Source organism: Protopterus annectens, chromosome 13.part0, assembly GCF_019279795.1.
Source record: "Protopterus annectens isolate FY-2018-M chromosome 13.part0, PAN1.0, whole genome shotgun sequence".
Lineage (NCBI taxonomy): Eukaryota > Metazoa > Chordata > Ceratodontiformes > Protopteridae > Protopterus > Protopterus annectens.
This window is the reverse complement of record NC_056747.1, coordinates 1,157,836,871-1,157,857,182: the sequence shown is the minus strand read 5'-3', so window position 1 is coordinate 1,157,857,182 and position 20,312 is coordinate 1,157,836,871. Positions and strand designations below refer to the sequence as shown.

The window sequence follows — 20,312 nt, the reverse complement described above, 5'->3', positions numbered from 1 at the left end:
ACAGAAAACACTTTGAAATAGCTAGAAACTAAGAAGATTAGACTAAGAGAAAACAAAAGTCTAAGATAAACTTACATATAGAACAAGACAGTGCTGATGAGTTGGATAGTCAAGACAAAAATGCTTAATGTTTTCTGATTCTCTGTGTTTTTAAAATCACATTCCTGGTTCTCATTACATCATTCTTCACATTTCCCTGGGTTCCCAGGCTACATTTACATTCTTAACATCTCCTTTTGATATCTTGCAGCTGGTCAGGAACCTGAGCAATAAAAATACATTTGCATGTTTAACTCTAGCAATTTAACTCTTGGTTAAAACAATAGAAAGAATGTCTTCATTTAGACATTTTGGCACAGTGTTTAGATCAAAGGGTCACAACATGCTTTACTTGGACAGCTTTCTGCCAGCAGAGTGCACTGTTACATTTTTTGCAGTTCCACATCTAACAGCAGTCTTTTCACATTTAAGACAACAAGCCTGTGGTTTTCATTAATATTTACAGATGACAGAATTATCTATAAAATTCTATCTGGCTAGGGTGGCAGCCTTCACAGTGTGGATTACATTGTAGCTTGGAAAGTACATATAAATCCATACAGCAGTAGTAATAAATATAAAAAAATAATTCCCAGAGGGGAATTAGGCAGAATTGTAAGCAATGCAAGTAAGTGGGCATCATTTTAAAAAAATTATATATGAAAAAAAGACACAGCTTGAATCTAGATGTAAGGTGAGCTGCTTAGGACCTTACCTCGCAGCTGTCGAGAAATTCACAGAATGTCCCTGATTTTGTCTCATATTTTCCCCTGTGCCTCACAATGTTTTGATTTTCTGGTAAATCACTAATGATTACAGTCACTTAGTCAATAATGCCAGATATTAGAGTTTTATCGCTACTCTTCAGAAAATGCATGTTGATGAAAAACTTTTTGTTCTCTTAACTTTTTTTTTAAAGTGGATCCTGGATTCACTCCTATGCATTCAGCACATCAGGCAACAAACACCCTTCTTCACTCAATGTTTCTGCAGCACGTAAGGGTTTTATGGGAATGGGTTGCTAGCCCAAGGCCCATCCCTCTTTAATGGGTGCACCACACACTTGCATTCACACACCCATACCTAGAGCCAATTTAGAGTGTCCAAGCCACTTACTGCATGTCTTTGGAATGTGGGAGGAAACCAGAGCACCCAGAGGAAACCCACATAAATGCAGGGACGGCATGCAGACTGTATACAGAAGGTACCCCAGTTGAGAATTGAACTGGCGAACCTCTTGCTTTGAGGCGACAATGCTTATTGATACACCACTTTGTCATTTTAAAAATTGTCTCTGATTTTATACCTTTTTTCACTATTATTTTTGGCTTTGTCTAGAATTCTTGAGCAAAGAAGTTGAGAAGTATGCTTAGGGGAGAGGTAAGGAAATATAATTTTTTCACAGAAAGGGTGGTAAGAAATAGGAGCAGCTTTTCAGGAGATGTGATAAGATCAAAAATACAAAGATGAAATTGAGGAATACACAATGTTTTTTGAGAGGCAGGGCACAGTTTGTGTTTTATGTAGACTATGTGGTTTATTTAGGTCAGGAAATTTACAGACTAGTTGGGCTAAGTTGTCCTGTCTGCCAACATATTATTTGTCATGCAAAACAGCCTGCCATTACTATTTCCTTAATAGTCTAGAAGTAAGTAATCCTAGCATTGCTAGTTAATATTTCCAAAATCTATAACCATCTCATCTCAGCTCTTTTCTTAAGTGTATCATCACTTAATTTCAGCAGTCTTTCCATTAGCCAGCCTACATGCTATTAATGATTCATGACACCTCAGAACTTGCATCCTAAAACTACAAAAAACAAAACTACCAAAACTGAACACACAAACCCATCAGCCTATGAATACAGGTATATTAGGGTTTTTACCCATGAATCCCTTATAAATAATATTCACTAAAATGTGTCATAAATTGAAGACTTACATTAAATTTACTGTAAGCAGATAGCTTTTAGTAGAGGTCACATACTGAAATTCTCATTGCTCTGAAAATCTCTTGAATTCCATTCTTCATTATTATATAAAAGAGTAAACAGGACACACAGCCAATCCAATTAGTAAAAACTACAATAAAAAAACTAGCTAAGGTAGAGTTTTTACTGTGTGGTTCCTTAAAAAACTCTGTAGAAGAGGATAATGGGATATATGCAAATGAACTGGCATATAGTTGAAACACCTGATCTCCTTAAGGAGTCATTTGCATATATCCCAGTATCCTCTTTTTCAAGAATTTTAAGGAATCATAACATGAAAACTTTAGCTTGGTTAGGTTTTTCTTGTAATTCTTCATTACAATGCTATGGGAAATTATTTGAGAAAACTACATCATATCTTGAAAGAGCATATTTAACCTCATTCACAATACCAACATATTTTACATTCACCAGAAACATAGAATAATAGTGGACATATATTAGATAAACACAACTCCTGAAAGGAACTGTATCTCTTTCAGCTTTACTTCAGCCTTTATGAAGTTAAAAAAGTAATTTCTTAATGAATCATACCACATGTTGGTATTGTCTGGCAGTTAGTGCAGATTGCTGAGGCTAAGACCTTATAACTAGCCTCATCTTGTAGTCCTGGGTTTGATTCCCTCAGCCCTGATGTGCCTACTGTGTGATGGTGAATAAGTCAACCTACTAAACGGTGCTTCTTAGTAACGTCTGAAAAGGGAAGCTTATGTCCAGTGGGTTTACCTGGTTAACAAATAAGTAAAAAAAAAAAAATTCTTATCTTTGAGTACTTTTTATGATAGTGTCACATAAAGAACAGTGTCTTCTTTCGCAGTTTACAATGGCATTCTTGGGCCAGTATAACACATGCATTCTTTCTTTAAACTTCACAGTTTCTAAATCTGACTTACAGCTTGCTTAAAATGTTATCTACTTAGCTGATTTTACTTTATCTGCTTTAAACATTGGACCTAGTATTTATCTTATTTCTTTGTTAAATGAAAATCAGGATTCATAGGTTCATAGGTTGGTACTAGCCTATAGGCCCTAGGGCCTATACAAGCTTACCCATAACAATTCCATGGCTATTTCTTCCCACAATATTTACTTCCATGGACCCCTGTTTAGCAGGGTGAGTGACATGATCTCCGGGGTAAATTTCCTATCTCCCATCCAGTCGTTAAGGTTCCTTTTGAAGAGGGGCAAGGAGGCACTATGCTTGACATGTATGGGCAGTCTATTCCAGAGTATGGGAAGTCTCTGGGTCAGGGACCTATCCCTCCAGCATGTTTTGTTCATTGTGATGACAAGGTTTAGGTCCCTGGAGTGTGTGGTTCTGATAGATTTGGATTTCTTTAAGTGACGTATGCACAACAACTCTGGGTTTGACATGGCCCTGTATGTTAAGCAGAGATCGCCTCTGAGTAGACGTTATGTGACAGAGTATAGCTGGAGTTTTTTTAGACGGTCAGCATAGGGCATCTGCTTTAGGCCTGTGATTCTTTTAGTGAGGTGTTTCTGTGTCCTTTCCCATTGTTGCAGATGTCTTATGAGGTACATACCAAATGGGATGTTGTACTCTATGATGGGTCTAATGAGGAATGAGTACAATGGGACAATGACCTCCTTTTTTCTGGATGAAAAGCCCTTAGTGATGAGCTGTGCCATATAGAAGGATTTCATGATTGTTGTGGCAATGTGGTTATCGAAGGTGTGACTACTGTCCACCTGTGTTCCTAAATCTCTTATCACACTTTCAGTGTTTAGTGTACTGCTACCTATGTGGTAATTCATGGGTACATGTTTTTTTCCCAAAGGGAATAACTATACACTTCTTGACATTGAGCTTGAGCCCATGGCTCTGGCACCAAGCATCTGTTTCTGTAAGGTCCTTTTGTAGAATATCCACATCATTTGGGGATTCAGTAATGGCTCACAGTTTGCAGTCATCTGCGAACTTTGTTAGCCAGAGTCCCTCAGTGTTGGCCTGTACTTCAGAGAAGTAGATGCCAAACAAGAGCAGTCCCAGGACTGAAACCTGAGGTACACCACTTGTCACTTGTCTGGAGCTGGATTTGGAGTCAGCTACTTTTACAGTGTGGGTTCTGTCAGTAAGCCGGTTGGCAACCCATTGAGTGATGTAGGGATTTATGCCCAGCTTAGTAAGTTTATCTATGATTCCAGAGTGGGGGATAGTGTTGAAGGTCTTGGTGAGGTCCAGATAGGCTGTGTGGACTGCCTTACCCTTGTCTACGGCTCTGGAGACTGATTCAAAGAAGTCAGTCATGTTCAGGAGACATGATTGTCCCTTCACGAACCCAAACTGGGTGGGGTCTAGTGTTTGAAGGTTGCCAATGTCTTTGTTTATAAGTTCCATGATAATACGTTCCATGACCTTGAAGATCAGGCTCATCAGACTAGGCCAGTAGCTTCCAGGATCCAAGATGGATCCCCCCTTTTGGAGTGGGATAACTGTAGCTGTGCGCCACTCATTGGGCATGAATCCTAAGGTGAGGCTATGATTAAACATTACACTTAGGTGAGGTGCCAGTTATTTTGTAGTTCATGTAGTACACAGCCCAGGATGTCATCTGGTCTCATGGATGCTGTATTCTTAGCTTTGGATAGTGCGGTTTTTACCTGTGTGGTCATGCTTACTGCAATTTTGCAATCTTTTTGTATTGAGATGGGCCCTTTAGGGGATGAGAGGGGGGTGAATTTCCCACTGAATCAATCTGCCAGGATATTGGCAATGTCCTTGGGATCGGTATATTTAATGCCGTTCTATTGTAGCTCAGAGCAGATCTGAGCATTGCCATTTAGAATCTTGACATAGCTATAGAACAAATGCCTTGTGGTTGTCTTTGGAATCTTTGGCAATTTTATTTTCATAACTAGCATTGGAGGAATTTATGAGGGATTTCCGCTTCTTACTGAGGCTAGTGAGGGAGTTTTTTGCATCCTGGGATTTTCCTGTTTTCTGCAATAGTTTCTTCCTTCTGATGTATAGTTCATTTAAGACAGGGGACCACCAGATTGGCTTCTTTTTTTGGAGGGGAGTGTCCTGGTTCTATTTGCGATGGCACGATTCATGCACGAGTGGATGTGCTCGTACAGTGCTTTAGTGTAGGATTCTGCAGTCAAACTTTCAGTTCCCATCTGCATGGGTGTCATGAAATTTGTCACTTCTGACTTGAGTAGCATGAAGATGGCCTTGGAGAAGTTTTTTACAGATATTTCCTTACTGGGGGGTGGGAGTGGGATGTGGATGTCAAAGATGATTAGCTTATGGTCAGACCTAACCGATGAGGGGGTAACCACTGGTGTGGAGCATCGATTTTCCATGTTGGTAATGACCAGGTCCAGGATATTGGAGCCCCTGGTTGGACTATGGATTAGTTGATCCAGGGCGTTGGAATTTATGAATTCCAAGAACTGTTGGGCAAAGGTGTTCGTACACGAGTAGTTTTCCCAGTTAATGGCAGGGTAGTTGAAGTCACCCGGTATTAGGGTGTTTGGTTGTATCTGTATATTTTCCAGTATGTTTAGAAAGGTGTAGCGAGAATCTTGGGGCATGGTGGGGGATCTGTAGCAAGCTACAATTTGGATTGCAGTCTTACCTAGTGTTAGTTGCACCTGGAGAATTTTGGATGCATTGTGTTGGGCAACTAGCCTGGAGGTGTGAATATCCTTGGTGAATATGGACACTCCTCCACCTTTAGTGTTTCAGTCCTGGTTTGGTGGTCGAAAAGTGTGGTAAGAGTTGTAGCCTGGTATTGCAGGGCTGCTCTCTGGAGACTTGAACCAGGTCTCAGTTACTGCACAGATATCGATGTTCTCTATTTTTAAGAGTGCCTCCATAGAGTGCATTTTGAGGTTTAGACATCTAGCATTGAGTAGCATTACCTTCAAATGTTGCATACTTATACCTGTTATGGTGGTGCTTTTATCCTTTGAGCCTTGCCTAAAAAAGGCACTGTAGGGGGTGGCAAGAGCCTTAGCCAGAAACCTGAATCCCATGGGTGACAGGTGCAGACCATCTCTTGCAAAGCATCGTGGTCTGTCAATCTTGTCATCACAGGCAGATAGATGCTGGATCCCCTTTGAATGACACCAGAAGCTTAGCCAATTGTTGAAGTCAGTCATTTTGTCCTTATACTGTGGTATCATTCTGAGTGAAGGCAGGATGCTATTCAGGGCTAGGGTCATACCTGCCTGGGCCACATGATCCAAGAGCTCTTCCATGTCTCTTTTCATGTAGTCCAGGGAGGTACGTCTCAAGTCATTCACTCCAACATGGACAATGACAAAGTCATATTTGTACTTGTTGTGGAGTGACTTGAGTGCATGCATTATGTGGTGGATCCTGGCACTCGACAGGCAGCTGACTGTAATTTTGTCCTTGTTCAGCCTGGTGAGTGGGACATCAGTGTGCCTGACTATAGAGTCACCTTTGACTAAAGTGTTGGGTACGTTGTTTTGCCTTAGGGGCTGTTGTTGAGTGGCACACTGGTGTTGTGAGCTATGTGATACTTTGGTTGTGATTGGTGTTTGTGTTTCAGCTTCAGAGGTCCTTGTTGCTTGGGCAGGTTAATGTTAAGGGCCTCTGCATATGTGGGTTTAGTGTTGCTATGTGTGAGTGTTGTTAGTGAGGGTTTTGAAGGGCTATGTGTTGCTTGAGGTGTAGTGCGGGTGTCAACCTTCTCCTCTTGGCTGTCTAGCACAATCTTGGCTGGAGAGAGCTTTGCTTCCAGTTTGGCTATGTAAGTGCATCTCTCACAGGTTGTAGTGTTGGGTGGTAGGAGGAGAGGGTTGTCTGTGCACATGAGGCAATTGCTGCATTGCCCCAGTATGCCCAGATTCACCAGGTGGACAGGAGAAATCACCAGACGTTGACCCTTGGACATGCCTGGTTAAGTGCTTTTTTTTTTTTTTTTTGTAAAGTACAAGAGCTGTTTTCCCTTACCTTGGCATGGTACTTTGCAATTATAGGCTGTTTAGTGCCTATGATTAATTTCTCCTTATTAGCAAGGAGAGTTGAGTGCTTTATCAGTTTAGGGCTTCCTAGTGCTTTACAGTAGGTTTTAGAGCAAGTGCTAGTCACAGGGACTCCAACCAGAAAGAGTCAGGAATCAATGCACTCTGCTCCTACTCTCACCAGGATCAGAATATAAGCACATATTCCAAGCTGTCACCTATAAAGCAGTTATTAAGCTTTCTGGTGATCAGCAGTCTCCAGGAAATAATATAACTGCACTCCTTCTCTCACCGGGAGAAAACAGAAGCACTTAATCCCAAGATGACTACTGAGAGGCAGGGTTGTGTTTCTTTCTTTACAACAGACCCATGATTGTTGTATATGAAGGCATTCTCAGCTCTGTATTATGCGGAGGGCATAGCTGAAGGAGCTTGTTTCTTCTAAGCCATAGGTGTCTGTGCATTTATTCAGTTTGCTTCCAGTTCTTTCTTAAGCAAATCCTGTTGGCATTTTGGTAGGCATGCACAGCTCGGCATATCTGCTATATACATTTGCTTGTCTGGTTTAAACTTCGTAAGTAAGTCATATTTCTGCTATCTTAACATTGTTAGCAGTCTCTGTTGCATTCTGCACAGGGATTTAAGCATGCTTTGTAGCAGTTTATGATCTGTTTCAACCCACACAGAATTCTGTTAAATGCATTCATAGCAATTTTCAAATCCATTCACTGTCAGGCACCTCTCTTTCTATCTGAGCTTTATACCCCTAACATTCTGTAAGGGCTTTTATCCTGTAAGTAGCCAATTTAACTTCTTCACATCGCCACCATTCTGACTGGCACATACTTGGAATATGATTGACTTATTCACATTAAAATAAATTGGTAATTAACTACTGTAGCTTTTCAAAGTGTTTTTTATTGATCTGTATTCCAGTACCATTTAAGCATGTTCCATCAGTTTTCTTAGTGGTAGACTTTCATCCCTCACATTTGAAAAAAAAAAAAATGAAGGATACTGTCTCTTTTCTAGAACTCTTGTGAGAGCTTGATTGTTCAGTTTTAAGCCTTCTGACTTAAGGATATGACTTATATTTCTTAGCTGTGTAGTCCTAATTTTACATGATTTTATCTAGCCTGAGATTATTTCCAGGCCTTATTCAGTCCACAATCCTGATGTTTCTTGGTTTGATACATCATTAGATTGTTGTTTGCATTCAGAGCATCACCAGTCATACCAGTTATCTATCTTCTTTCATACACATTGGTGGAATTCAAAGATCTTTTCCTGTGCTCACATAAACTGCTGTGGTCCAAAGTGGTGGTTTATGTGAACAAATTAAATCTGTTTCAGCTACGTGATTGGGAGCACTGTGGGAAGCCCTCATCAGTTAATTTACATGTTGCTGACAGGTGGTCTGTGTGTCACATTAGCATGGTCACCCCATCATTCAGTGTCATATACACTTGCACACATTTAAACGTACAAACACAGGGTACACTTCCATACCTATCAACATTTCCTGAGTTTACCGAACTTCCCTGAATTTGCCTTTCATATTTTCTCTGCCCCTCATAACTCGTGGATAATTATTGTTGGCCAGTAATGGTAGACATTAGAGTTTCATACTTATTGTTCAGAAAATGCTTTGTGATTCAAAAGACATTGCTATGTTAACTTTAAGTAGTTTAGAGTAATATTTAGGAAGCGTCCCTGGTGTCTAGTGTCCTCCCCAGTACTACATGCTTTGCTCATTTGTCTTAAAGGGTTAAGAAGTATGGCAGCCACTCTACCACTCACATATTCAGGCATTCATGCTCACATGGTCACACACATAAGTATGGCAGACACTCTCCCACTCACACATTCAGACAGGCATGCTCGCACACACACACATACACGCTGTACTTGACATGTACCTCTGTCATCCATGAGGACTTACAGACATGCTCACCCATTCACCCATACAGACCTACACTAAAGTTTCCCTAACTTAAAAACCTACTGTGACCATGCACACACACGATGACGTATGACCATGTACAACACACGCACACACAATGATGTACATACCACTAACACCAGTACCTGTTCACAGACAATAAGGCTTCGCTTTTAAACAGTATCACCTATTGACCACATTGGGGGAACACAGCATTTTGCCCATGTTTATTAATAGCTTGCCATGCTAATTTATGCAGCAGGGGGATTCTCTGAATTTTTTGGCTGTGTGATGACCTTAAATGGAGGGATTTCTTGGGGACACTACATGGCTAATTAGCATGGGCTGCTCCCAGGAATACTTTGCAACCTTTTATAATGCTGTGGAAACTGGACCACCATACTGATTCTACTGAACAGAAAGAATTACTGCAGTGTGCCTGTTTCTTAGTCAGAAAGGGCACCCACCAACTGTTTTCTGACAGTATTATGGTTTACTGCTGACTGAGCCTACATTTTTACAGATTTTTGCTGACTGAGAAATATTATGTTATAAACATAGTCCAGTTATCAGAATGAATAGTAATATAATCTACCCTTGTATTTCTCATCCTTTCCTTGCTTTGCTAAAACCAATAAGAGAACAAGGCCCTGAAAGTAAACAGATTTGGGAAGTAACAGCCATTACCTAGCTACTGGGAACATAACTGGTATCTCTTGATTCCAGATAGCAAATATCAATCATTTCATAGGTAAGATAAAAAAAAAAACAAGGCTCTTATTTTTAAATGCTTTTTGATAATTTAAGTGGCCTAGTAACCAAATTTGTGGATCCATTGGTAATTTAATACTTGTAAATGCTTCATAAAGAACTACTTCCTTCTTCAAAAAAAATATTACATCTTGGGACAACTCCAATATACAGGGTAGCAAGAGCCTAAACAGCCATACTTATATCAGCACCTTTTGAATGGTATTGTAGCATTTAATAAAACAGATAATAATAAACAAGTCCCTGGAACATCTTTCTGAAAAGGTAGAATAGCTTTAGTTACATTGCGTAAAAGAAAAAAAAATCTTCCTTGTAACAAACAGGATAAACAACAAAATAAAGTCCAGCTCTTTGCAATAGCTTTAAGTTCACTCTTCCAGAAGAAAGCCAGTCAGGAACAGACTTCAGACTTTAAGGGTAAAAAAAGAAAGTACTGCACAAAAAATTTGGTGTAGCATGGAGGAGTTTTTGTATCTATTGAAGTTCCCCCTTTTCTTCAGTATGAAATTCCTTTGTTTCTTCACTCAGTTTCTCTAATTACTTCACTTTTCTATCAGTTTTTAGATGGACTTCTTTTAATGTTTTAACAACTAACATCTTTTGATAAGACTTACCTTTCCTCTCGGTCTCTATACACTTTCATTCATTATTTTAACAACAAGAGTCTTTTTGGTAAAACTTGGTATTAAGATTATCTAAGCCTTCCACTTGGAGCCAAATTGCTGCTCCTTTTTAGTCTTCTAGCTCAATATCATTTTTTACCGGGGTTATGCATTTCTGGCAGCAAATCAGATTTCTTCCAGACCTTCTTTAGCTCTTTAAAGTGGGGATAGTCTTGACCAATTAGCACATCATATGTTAATGTAGTGTCTAGATCCACAGTATTTAGCAACTGACATAAGAGAGTTTGTATTTCTACTTGTGTTACAGGGTATTATCTCCACATAAAAATATCATTTAAGTTTCCTGCTTACTTATTTTATGCTTGCAAACATATTGTCCTTTAACTGAAGTAATCATGCTCCATAAGTACAGCCACCCATATATTCATTCACAAATTTAGTAATAACTCAGTGGCAGAAAGCAGATTATGGACTTCTTCTTGTTAAAAATTCAATATTATCGTATTACACATATTCACATTCCATAGATATGCTCTTAGGTGCAATTTGTTTGGTAGCATTGAGTTTTTATAGATATAATATTGCTGCTAGTAACTAGGCAAGAACTATGCATGATTATGCTGCAAAGAGTATAAATATCATCAGCGCTTTAGGCAAGTATTCTACCATATGTGTCGGTTTATTTTCTTTCTTTATGTAGATGGTCATGAACCTGATGATTTTAATGGAAATAAGGATGATGGGTTAGACTCCAGAGTGAGATGAAATGGCAGATTTTATTAAATGCATATTTTTTTTCCTAGTTTAAAATGGTGTCATAAATTACAAATGTGTTTTAAAAAGAAATAAAAATCACAAGAGGTGAGAATATAGGAAGGGGAGAGATTATGGTAAAATCAGATGTCTGTGTTATGCAACTGCTTTATGTTTGTATATAAGGCATATTTCTACATTGTATTTTTACAAAAGGTGTTATGTTTGGACTCCAGACACAAGGTGTCATTGTTGTTTTATTTTATGTTTTATCTACACCTTGAATTTGTGGATTTTTACTTTTCCTGCTCATTAACAACTCGTTTTTGTGTCTTATTCTAGTGCTTTCTATATTTTCAACTGTAGATTTGTTTCAGCTGTTTCAAATGTTTTAGCAGAACAATTCATTTTGCCACAACTTCTGCAGATTTGCTTAAGAGCAGAGCATTTCATTTGATTATTTTTATAGGTACGTCAGTTTTTCTATGTTATGTGCACTTTACTCAGTGAGCTCTAATGAGGTAATTTCATTCACTCCACATATTATTGTTTTTTATGTAATGCTAAATCTGATTCTAGCAGTAATCTGTCCCTTGCCTGATCACATCAAACGTCACTGAAATCTTTCTCAAAATAATGAATTGTGTAACTCATCAAGTTCACAGTATGCAGATTGCTTCTTAAATTCAGTAACATAAAGTATCAGCAGAGTTCTGGGACTTTTATCTATGGAGACAACTATGATGCCCCAACACTGGCCCAGTAATCAAGGAGCCTCAGTTCTCACCACTGGCAGCAGTGAGGGACGTACACAATGGGAAGATGACAAGTACACACACAGTAAAGTACAATTTCCCTTAAGAGCACACAGAGATCACAGTCAGTCTGGGGCTGGCTTCTACTTCTTTCTCCAGATCCCCAATAAGACTCCCTACTGGCACAGCTATAGGGTTAAGATCTCAGCCAAGTGGTCATGCCAAAACCTCCATCACCCTCTCTGTCCAACCAGTGCTTTGTGTCCCTGCCCAAGTAGCTCACACACACACACACACACACACACACACACACACACACACACACACACACACACACACACACACACACACACACTTTGAGATTTGATTTACATACAAACATACAGATACTCCTAGGGATGGCTGGCACAGGTTTACTAGCTATTCCCCCTTCTGCCCAGACTATAAGGTCATTATCACTGCCACCTACCATTACTTATCAGCTACTGTAAGGCTCTTACAAAGGGTGCCCAATCCTACTGTGTAATGTTACTATTATCCAAATGGTAAGTGTGACCAAGAGCAATGCTATTGGAGTGGGCTATACAATGTCATCAAATACATATGCAAGTACTCTAAGAGCTGAAATAGCTCTAAACAAACCAGCCACAATTAAAAGGTTTAAATATATTTAATAATAAATAATAAAAGAACAAGATAATACTCAACACAGTAACTACAGGGTTCAGAATCACAGGAAATATTTTAAAACAGCATTGCAGGACCGTCTCAAATTAATACAGAAAACATCTAAACTAATCTTTACTATATTCCTATCTATCGCTAAAGAAACATCATTCTTTGTCACCTGCTTTCATTCCCAGACCAGCAGAAGCTAACATCTCTGTGTCAAAAATACATATCTCTCATTTGTTTGCCCAGAAATGGAAGTTGTAAAACAATTAAACACTTTTACATTTAGTAATTGTTTCTTTTTCAAGACAATAAAAAAACCTCTAGCTCTCGACACTCTGTCTGTTTCACTGAAACTGAGAGATAACACAATCATAAAACAATTTCAACTTATTTTCTTGAGGTTTTGCAAGTTAACTCTGTATGTACCAGCTTCTACTATTAAAACATACATTTGCACAGATATATAGTTTATACACATTTCTGTTCTTTTCCAGTAGGGTACACTATGGTTACATTCTTGAAGCTCAGTACATAACATACAGTTTTCTTACATGTGTAGGATAAGCATATGAATCAAATTACTATTCACAAATGACATATGATTATTTACAAAATTTCAGATAGCTGGGCTGGCAGGGCCACATTTCTATATAAATCATATTAATATTTTCAAGTGACATATAATTATATACAAAATTCCAGATAGCTGGATTGTCAGTATTTCCCTGTTGTTACAACATCACAAATAAATGGCATATTCTTTCTTATCTTCTGAAACTTTTGTTTCATCACAGCATTATCCTTTCTCCCTCAGAAAGCTCAATAACTTACAGGGTTTCATCTCCTGTAATATGCTGAAACATGGTATTTTGTGCAGTTAGTTTAATATTTCTCAGCAATTCTGATTATAGACAAGAATACTTTGAAATTTTCTGGACACACAATTTACATTTCTCTGGCAAACTGCATTAAAGAGCAAGGTTACAACAGTTTAACCATTTTTTTCAAATGAAGGCTGAAACAACCTATTTTGTTTGCTTCTGATGCCATGTAAAATTTGGTATATTAGGATGATGAAAGAATTAGATGTAGATGTATGGCTATAGCATCTTTGACATGAATATCAGTGTGTGCCACTGTTCTGGATGTCAGAACATGAGACTGCGCATTTCAAAGCAAATTGTAGGTTAGTGGCACCAATTTTGTAAAGCTGTACACCTACCTATTACAGACACAAGGCAGAAAGCTTAAAGGGTACATTGGTTTACACATCATCAGTTGCAGATACATGCATTCTGCAAGATATGATTAGCATCTGAAATCAAAAGCAGGTGTCGGAGCAGATCATCAAAAACAGTTAACATATTTTTTCAACCACAGAGAATCATGTGGAGATGTCTCTTATACCCAAATGAAAATATTAGCATATAAAGCATATGTGGCAGAGATTACAACAAACAGCTTTCTGATGATGGTTCTTTAATTGTAATCCAGAATGCTGAACCACATTGACGTATCTATTCTAACATTTCAACTGCAGGGTATTTTAATTTATTATATACTTGAAAATATACAGATAAACCTGTTTTCTGTGCAAAATGCAAGTACAATAATTTTCATTAAAAACAATGCATTTTAAACACACACTCTTCATTTTCACATTTAAAATAATTGCTTGATAAAGCAACTCTTTAATTCCATAAATCCCAGAGTTTTAGGAGGTTAACATTTACTGCAATGTGTAATGGATTTTGGGAAAATGCTTTATTCCTAGCATGCCTATAATTGATTTTTACCCAGTATAACCTGTGCTTTATTCCTAACATGCCTATAATTGATTTTTACCCAATATAACTTCTAATTCTGTCAGGGAATGCCATGTAATAAATTGAATGTATAAATATGTAGGTGGTCTAATCTGTAGTTAATAGGTAGTTAATTAGGCAAACTAATTATTAGGCAGTGATCTATACTATAAAAAACATAACCATGAATCCAACAAATGACATAATAAAAATTGTAATATATGCTTACTTTTTGCAGTCTGCATAATGCAATATAATTTAGACTAAAAATGAACATAATAGTACCTCCCTGAATACTGTCTTTTCCCTACTCCACCATTTTGTAGTAGAATCTACTAAAGCTAACTCCCCATTATAAAATTTAATTTATTATTACGATGCTCAAAAGAAATGTTTGACTAGCTTTTGATAGCAAACCTCATCAAACAGTTCCACAAACGACTATACTTTATCTACAGGGCAGCCTAGTTTTTCATAACAAAAAAGTTACATGATTTAATTTTATTTATTTATTTTTAAGAATAATTAGTAGTCCAGTCTCACAGTTAATCAAAATTAGACTACAACATCTATAATAACTCAGTAAGGATCTTGAATTTTGGCAGTGTAGATTGATGGAGTACATGTTTCTTAAAGGCCACATGGTCTTTTTACCACAATTTTATGAATTGTACAAAAACCTCATTTATTCTTCATCCCATGTCTCCTTCATCAGTCGGCATAGCTTCCAGTGATTCAGTTCTGGCTTTTGCAGGTGCTACATTATGATTGGTCTCTGTCACTTTGGTAGTGAGGGAGGATAGTAGAACTGAGCGATCTCATAGTGTTGCTTCCATGACAGGTGCTACATTATGATTGGTCTCTGTCACTTTGGTAGTGAGGGAGGATAGTAGAACTGAGCGATCTCATAGTGTTGCTTCCATGACAGGTGCTACATTATGATTGGTCTCTGTCACTTTGGTAGTGAGGGAGGATAGTAGAACTGAGCGATCTCATAGTGTTGCTTCCATGACAGGTGCTACATTATGATTGGTCTCTGTCACTTTGGTAGTGAGGGAGGATAGTAGAACTGAGCGATCTCATAGTGTTGCTTCCATGACAGGTGCTACATTATGATTGGTCTCTGTCACTTTGGTAGTGAGGGAGGATAGTAGAACTGAGCGATCTCATAGTGTTGCTTCCTGACAGGTGCTACATTATGATTGGTCTCTGTCACTTTGGTAGTGAGGGAGGATAGTAGAACTGAGCGATCTCATAGTGTTGCTTCCATGACAGGTGCTACATTATGATTGGTCTCTGTCACTTTGGTAGTGAGGGAGGATAGTAGAACTGAGCGATCTCATAGTGTTGCTTCCATGACAGGTGCTACATTATGATTGGTCTCTGTCACTTTGGTAGTGAGGGAGGATAGTAGAACTGAATGATCTCATAGTGTTGCTTCCATGACAGGTGCTACATTATGATTGGTATCTGTCACTTTGGTAGTGAGGGAGGATAGTAGAACTGAGTGATCTCATAGTGTTGCTTCCATGACAGGTGCTACATTATGATTGGTCTCTGTCACTTTGGTAGTGAGGGAGGATAGTAGAACTGAGCGATCTCATAGTGTTGCTTCCATGACAGGTGCTACATTATGATTGGTCTCTGTCACTTTGGTAGTGAGGGAGGATAGTAGAACTGAGCGATCTCATAGTGTTGCTTCCATGACTTTTTTGTCCTGCCTGTAGATTACACAATAAAATCTGACAGCATCGAATGTATCTTAACTGGTTCAGACATCGTCATTGTTAAACATGCAGACTGAGGGCTCAGGTGAAAACTTTCATTGCAAATAGTGAGTTTCTAGGAATCTGTCTCCAAATGACCTATTGTTTGTGGACTATGCACAACATACAGCAGCTAAGAGAGCCACCAAAACCTTTTACTGTGATTTAGCAAGTCTAAGTAAACAGTAAGCAATTCAAACCTGTGGGATAAGTTGGCCTCACTATTTGTGTGAACTACAAGATCTCATTTAACAAGTACAATAAAATAATTTTAATTTAATTTACACTGTGGAATAGAGCACAAAGAGAGATTGAAAGTTGCACCTGGGCTAGAAGTTTTAATCTTACCATGTATCTCGTAGTACAGAACATTAGTAAAAAGTCTATTGTGTTAGCTTAGCTTTGTGCATTTGTAGTAACACACTAAATTTTGTTATAAATATTTTAAGGTAGAAAGGTTTACCAGGCATAGTTGGATGTGTAAATGTTTTTATCGTATTATTTTATTATTGTACCAGTTTGCTTCTGACTTGGGTCACAGCTAACAAAAGGTCAGTTAGCAAGTAAGCCTGAATGGTTAAGAATTGTTAAGTAGGATCAGAAAACGGTATAGCACTCTTGTGATTGAGTTCCTGCTGCAATGCCCTGTGTGTTTTGATGAGCGCTATACAAGTATCACTGCAAGCATTTTATCACATGGTGAAAGGGTGGTGTTTTCTGTCACTAGTGCAGTTTGTAAAATTATGTAACAGTAGAATTTCATTATATCGACTGTTAAATAATTCATGTATTTTTGCCCTTTTATCAAGTTTCTATGACCCTGGAGTTAGTATATTTCATTTTGTTGTTGGGGGGGGGGGCAAGCTCCCAAGTAAAATGGTATTTTGTTTTACTTTTCATGATCTCAAATACAACCTGTTGGTTCCATCAGTGATTACTTTTTTGCACTGATTTTTAGTGGCGATTAATTGAAATCGCCTGTGAGTGAGTTTGACTCGGTGATTATTCATTATAAACTCATTTTGATGCCTCACAATTAAGTGATTTTAACATATTTTTTATTCTGCATTTTCTGGCAAAATATTTAATTTCAGATTACAGGCTTAAACTGAAGCTGTGAGGTTCCTTCTTTGAGGCGCTGGATATCACAGTAAGGACATGCAAAATCCCAAAAATGACTAAATGTTAATAAAGCTTGAAAAGTAAAAAGACTGAGTTTCAATATCTCAGAGTTAAAAACAATCCTGAAAAATCCCAGCCTTATAAAATCCTTATAAAATCTTGATATTAAAATATTTTTTGGATATTACTTGTATTTCAAAGATGATGGAGCTGAAACTTTACGGCATTGAGAATACGAGGATGCTTAATAACACTAACAAGTAAAAACTGACATACTAATCAACTTCCATAATCCAAAGGCTGTCATATGTATAGTGTGACATTAGTGTATCTATTACATGAATGCTGGTGCACTGCAGTTAAATTACCTCTGTAGAAAATACTAGAAATGCACATATTGTACTATTCAGCTTAGTTTCGCATTTCAGTGTAGGTTTATCGATAGTTACTAGGCTTGCAGTCCAGGGGACCCTGAGGAGCCTAGTCCAAACTCCCAGTTGCACCCAAGCACTGTCTGGGTAAGTGAGTTGCTCTGGGTCACACAGCAGACAAATGAGGACTGAGGGACTCAAACCCTGTACCATGGAAACTACAGCTCACACCCTTAACCCTCTGCGACAACTGCCAGAACATTATGGATGTCCACAGTTGAGAAATGCTTTCCTAAATGTACACCAGCAATCTCCATATATAACACACAAAACACCAATAGTTTGAAGCAGACTTAGAAGGCATGCTTTATAGTTATATAAAATTTTCAGTTGGATTTTTTTCTAGAATACCTTATTCTGTGTATTTAGAGACTTGGGGATTTAGAGGCTTCAGACACAGTTTGTTTATTTAGCATTTATTGACTGGGGTAATGGGCTGATCCCACTGGACACATTCATTTAATTTATAGTTTGGATATGCAGAGGTGAACTGTACAATTTTAGTAAAAGGAAGTTCTGTGTGAAACAGATCACATGATGAATGAAAAGGCATAATGAAAGAAAGCTGAAGTGACTGGTATGCTCAATAAAATGATTTAAAAGTATACATAAAATGTTAAGAAGAATTGTCAAAATATCATTCTGCAGTTTAAAGAATTAATTATACTGATTTTGGAAATTATAAGAATTGTGTAATCAGTCCTACAGTGATTGGTAGATAAGCCACATAAGCCAGTTGGCTTCATGATTATCCTTTCAAGATTTTTTAAAATATAATCCCCCCCAGTTTCCCTGTCAACCGACAGCCATCATGTGGCACAACTAGCCCAGTTACTCTTCCTTAGTTTGGAGAGACCATCATCAAGGCAGCCATTAGGGGTATATATGTACATTATGCTGGTCCTCTAGGCAGGCTCATTTGTGCATTCAGAATACCAGCAACTGATGGACATACACGTCTATGCATATGCACACATGCCACCTGTAGCGTGAGTGTGCTACTTGATGACTATGCTGTATGTGTGGTTTTGGGTCCTGCCTTGTCTGCCTCCATATTTCCACTGGGAGACGCAAGTGTGGCAGAAAGGACTGCCCCCCTACATGCCAAAAGGGTTAAGGTGGTGTCAGCCCCTCACTCCCACCTTCCTATCCGGTTTCTTCAGCACTATGGTCACTAGTTGATCCTGGGTCATGTATGTCACTATCAGGACTCTAACTCCCTGTCTGTACCTCAAGGTTTTCACTCAAGATATTTTTATTTAATATGGTATTAACATTTGGGTTTATGAAGTAGAACCAAGTGAGAGATTACAACTGTGGAATCCTTTTTGTAAAATGACCCTAGTTGTGGTGAAAACTGCTCATGCAATACTATCTTAAAACTTATTTTCAAGCAGGCATACTCCATGTCATTGAGTAATTTATGAAAACGACTAAAAGGAGCACATTGTATCTTACACAAATTTAGGTGACTTTTTAATTGGGGGTTGCCCTGTGGTTTGGATGAATTATACATTTATGGTGTGATTATCCCAATGAGAGGAAGAAATGCTTTATTTCAAGGGGTTTTATTAATAAATATCTGGAGATAAAGGAGCCTGCATTTCCAGATTGTTAACTGACATTACATATAACAAAGTGATTGGCACAGCTCTCTATTGAGATATCAGCCCTCAAAGTGCAGAGTACTGACAAGCCAAAAAAAAAAAAAAAAAACTGAAAACACAGGAGAAGTGTGAATCTCAAAAAGTGCATTTCTCTTTTAAACTTATTTTTGCAAGGGAGGGGCAAGCCCCCCAACTTATAAATACCAACTCCAAGATCGCCATACCTTTGAGAAAATGTCATCTCAGGCTTAATATATGTAAATCCAATCTTTTAGCCATTCAGTCTCCATATTTCTGGACTTTGTCCAACAGGTCTAGATATTTCAAATTGTTACTGGTTGGCATACTTATCTGCTTATTGTATAGTGTGTTGGAAGAGTTTTTTTATAGTATGCATTGTACCCAACATTGTAGCAACTGATCTCTACTGTAAATCCTTATCTGCAGCTTTATCTGTGACATAAAGTACATTAAAACACTTACACATATATTTATTTTGTGCTTTTCCCCCCAGCTTCTGCTGAAGAAAGGTGTGTGCAGTTCTTCTTGAAGTAGAGGATTATAAGAATTGAAAAAAAATGCCTGTTGCTTTGGCTAATTCTGACTCTGGTAAGTCACTTTTCATGTAATTTTTTTTTTTTTTTTTGTGTATGTGCGTTAGTGGAAGGTCCTTTGCAAAAACATTCATAGAGTTGCACATTTTAATGCTGTTGTTCTGTTTAGTTGTAGCATTCAGCCTAGTACTCTTGTTAATTAGCACTGGATTTCAACCGTGTATAATTCAGACACAAGCTCTAGCTCAGAATCTTGTCTTCACATAAAAACATAAAGCAAATAATATATCAAGGTCCCTGAACTTTATACTGCATCCATATACCCCCAAAGAAAATTGTGCATTATTCATTCAAATGAAACAGTTCAAGTTTGAGTTAACAGTTGCTTAGTGACATTAGTACTTAAAACAAACATTAGTCTTGGATGATGCCAGAAGTCTGAATTTTAAGGGGTGCTGCTCTTTGTACCTCATGGTACCCACTTTCCTTTACTTATTGTCTGGATCCACTGACTGTCAGT

The 20,312-nt window shown here is 38.0% G+C and overlaps 1 protein-coding gene across 1 annotated transcript in view; it reads left to right on the top strand.

Moving 5' to 3' along the window:
- MPP2 (MAGUK p55 scaffold protein 2) overlaps positions 1 to 20,312 on the top strand; it is a 1,397,885-nt gene that overhangs the window by 233,360 nt on the left and 1,144,213 nt on the right. The window contains exon 2 of the mRNA XM_044055155.1: positions 19,753 to 19,847. Within this exon, the coding sequence (XP_043911090.1) occupies positions 19,817 to 19,847 (31 nt within the window). The 5' untranslated portion in view covers positions 19,753 to 19,816. The remainder of the gene's footprint in view (positions 1 to 19,752; positions 19,848 to 20,312) is intronic.